General features: G+C 46.0%; 1 protein-coding gene across 1 annotated transcript in view; it reads right to left on the bottom strand.

Annotated features, from left to right (window-relative positions):
• The window catches only part of LOC310984765 (uncharacterized protein), a gene marked incomplete at both ends in the record, with an annotated part of 24,175 nt that continues 21,985 nt past the window's right edge, over window positions 1-2,190 (bottom strand). The window contains 3 exons of the mRNA XM_083970080.1: window positions 1-287; window positions 404-580; window positions 708-912. Coding sequence (XP_083826206.1) covers window positions 1-287; window positions 404-580; window positions 708-912 — 669 coding nt within the window. The remainder of the gene's footprint in view (window positions 288-403; window positions 581-707; window positions 913-2,190) is intronic.

The following is a 2,190-nucleotide window of genomic DNA, read 5'->3' as shown; positions in this document are numbered from 1 at the left end:
TTAATAGTGTGACTCCATCATGCTCACCTCCATGAATCCAGGCATGTCCTGTATGATCGCCACTTTGTCGCTCTCCTGCTGTCTCCTCCTCATCATCCAGGCGTTGACTGCAATCAGCATAGCGACCACCAACATGACTGCACCCAAAGATGCTGCCACAGCTGTGATCACCGTGGGGTTATTAGCTTCTCCTTGTGGAGCGTCTTGGTCTCCAGCTCTCATTAGACTGGCAGCATCATGGACTGCAGAGTGAGGCAGAGGCTGAGGCGCCAGCAGACTGGATATATCTGAGGACAAACAGACAACTATCATGATGGTTCAGAGGCAGGATACAGACAACAGTGAAATTAGGACAAGGTACAGTGTGTAGTGGTCCTCTCTAACAGACTTGTGTCTTCCGTACCTTCCAGACTTAAGAGGAAGAATGCATCACACCCTTTGATGAATTTTCTGCTCCTCAATCTGCTGTGGGTGATGAACATAGAATATCCAAAGCCTGGGCCTCGATAATAACAGCTGCCGTCTGGCTCAGTCACTCTCCAGCCAACTTTCTTTGGATTGTCCCATAAGTACCCTTTACCTGAGAGAAACAGGATCATGTAAATCTTTGTTTGAAAAAACATAAACAACTCACAGACATTTGGATGATCAGCTGATCGAAGGATAGTCAAGCATGCTTCACCACAACTTTTCCCCTCATTTGTTACCATAAAGTCGGTTGGGATCAGTGGTGATCATTCGGTGCATATTCATTTGCTGTCTGATGTCAGACTGTTGATCCATGAGGGCCATGGTGGCCTGTTGCCATGGACACGGCCACTTGAGGCGGTGGTCATTGGGCCCTGAGGTCAGGTGGAAGTAGAGGGCCATGTTTCCTGGATATTTAGCTTCTCCATTTGGGTACAGTTCTACCTAAAGATGGCAGAGAAACGTAAAATGACAAAAGTTAAAGGTTTGTTTAAGGCATGACAGTGACTACATTCACTCTTGTTCCAGCAAATCAGTGGTTCAAAACTATTATTAGCCAACCACGTAATTTCTCGTTTTTCGTTCCCATGCGTTGAGTGCCGAAAACGTAATTTTACGTTTTTTGCTTTTTTTTTTAATTATGAAAATAGACACTTTAATACACATTATATGTAAATTTGGGGACTCTACGACGAGGAGAACTGAAATAGATGACGATCAAAGTCACATGACAGCTCATGATCTGGAAGTTTTTATCATAACTCGGCTTCTGCAAACGAGTTCTGCATGCAGATGCAGCGCAGCTGCTCTGCTCTCACCCGCGCTGCTGCTCCAGCTGCTCGAGCTGCTCGGAGCTGAACCAGGAAGCTCTCAGCCGACAGTCCGCCCGGTCTTCAGCTGGAGCAACACCGTGTCCTCCCCAAAGTCCTCCCGCGGTAAAATCTGATGGTCTCTGGACCAAAGCAGACCGGCATCACCGACCCGTACCACAGAAGGACCGCGACCACCGGCGGGACCGGTTTTACGGAGCCGCGGTGGCCGACAGACCCTCACGCTCCGCGGGGAGAAGCTGTGACACGGCACGGTGCGTCTGTGTTATTGTTGTTTAGTGGCGCCCCCCCCGCCCCCGATGGTGGTTTTGTGAATAGAACAACAACTGTTGTATATATTTATCTTAGCCCTTTGATCCAGAAATGCGAGTGTCAGAAGAGCGACAGACACAAACAGCGCACCTTTCATAAAAGACGCTCTATCTCCTTTTCTAGAAAAAAAGGAGGGATTTTGGTGAAACTCAGCCATGTTTAGCTTGACTTTTCTCAGGAACGGAGGCATGTAGAAACAAACGGTTTGTGGCCACTTGAAGCATTAAGGTAAACCTTTCAATTGAGCCACAGTATGTGTTGGTGGCAATAATATAGAATACACTGTGGCTCTACATAAAAAGTCAAAAATGGTCTAAATTGCCGGTACACTTGACTAAAACTTTGGAAAGGAGCGCGGCACTCAATGAGTTAATGAGAAAAACATGAAACTGTCAATGTAATTTATGTGAGAGAGATATTATATAATTCTCCTATCTATAACAGTTTAATAGGGAAATTTATTTTCTCAGCCATTTCCACATCAATAGATGACCCAGTCCTTGTCACCATTAGGACCTTTTCTGGCCACTAGATGCAGTCATTGAGGGTTTTTGTTTGTTTTCTGTTTGCACACCATTTT

The sequence above is a fragment of the Trachurus trachurus genome (genome assembly GCF_905171665.1).
Source record: "Trachurus trachurus genome assembly, chromosome: 4".
Classification (NCBI taxonomy): domain Eukaryota; kingdom Metazoa; phylum Chordata; class Actinopteri; order Carangiformes; family Carangidae; genus Trachurus; species Trachurus trachurus.
This window is presented reverse-complemented; position numbering and strand designations above follow the sequence as displayed.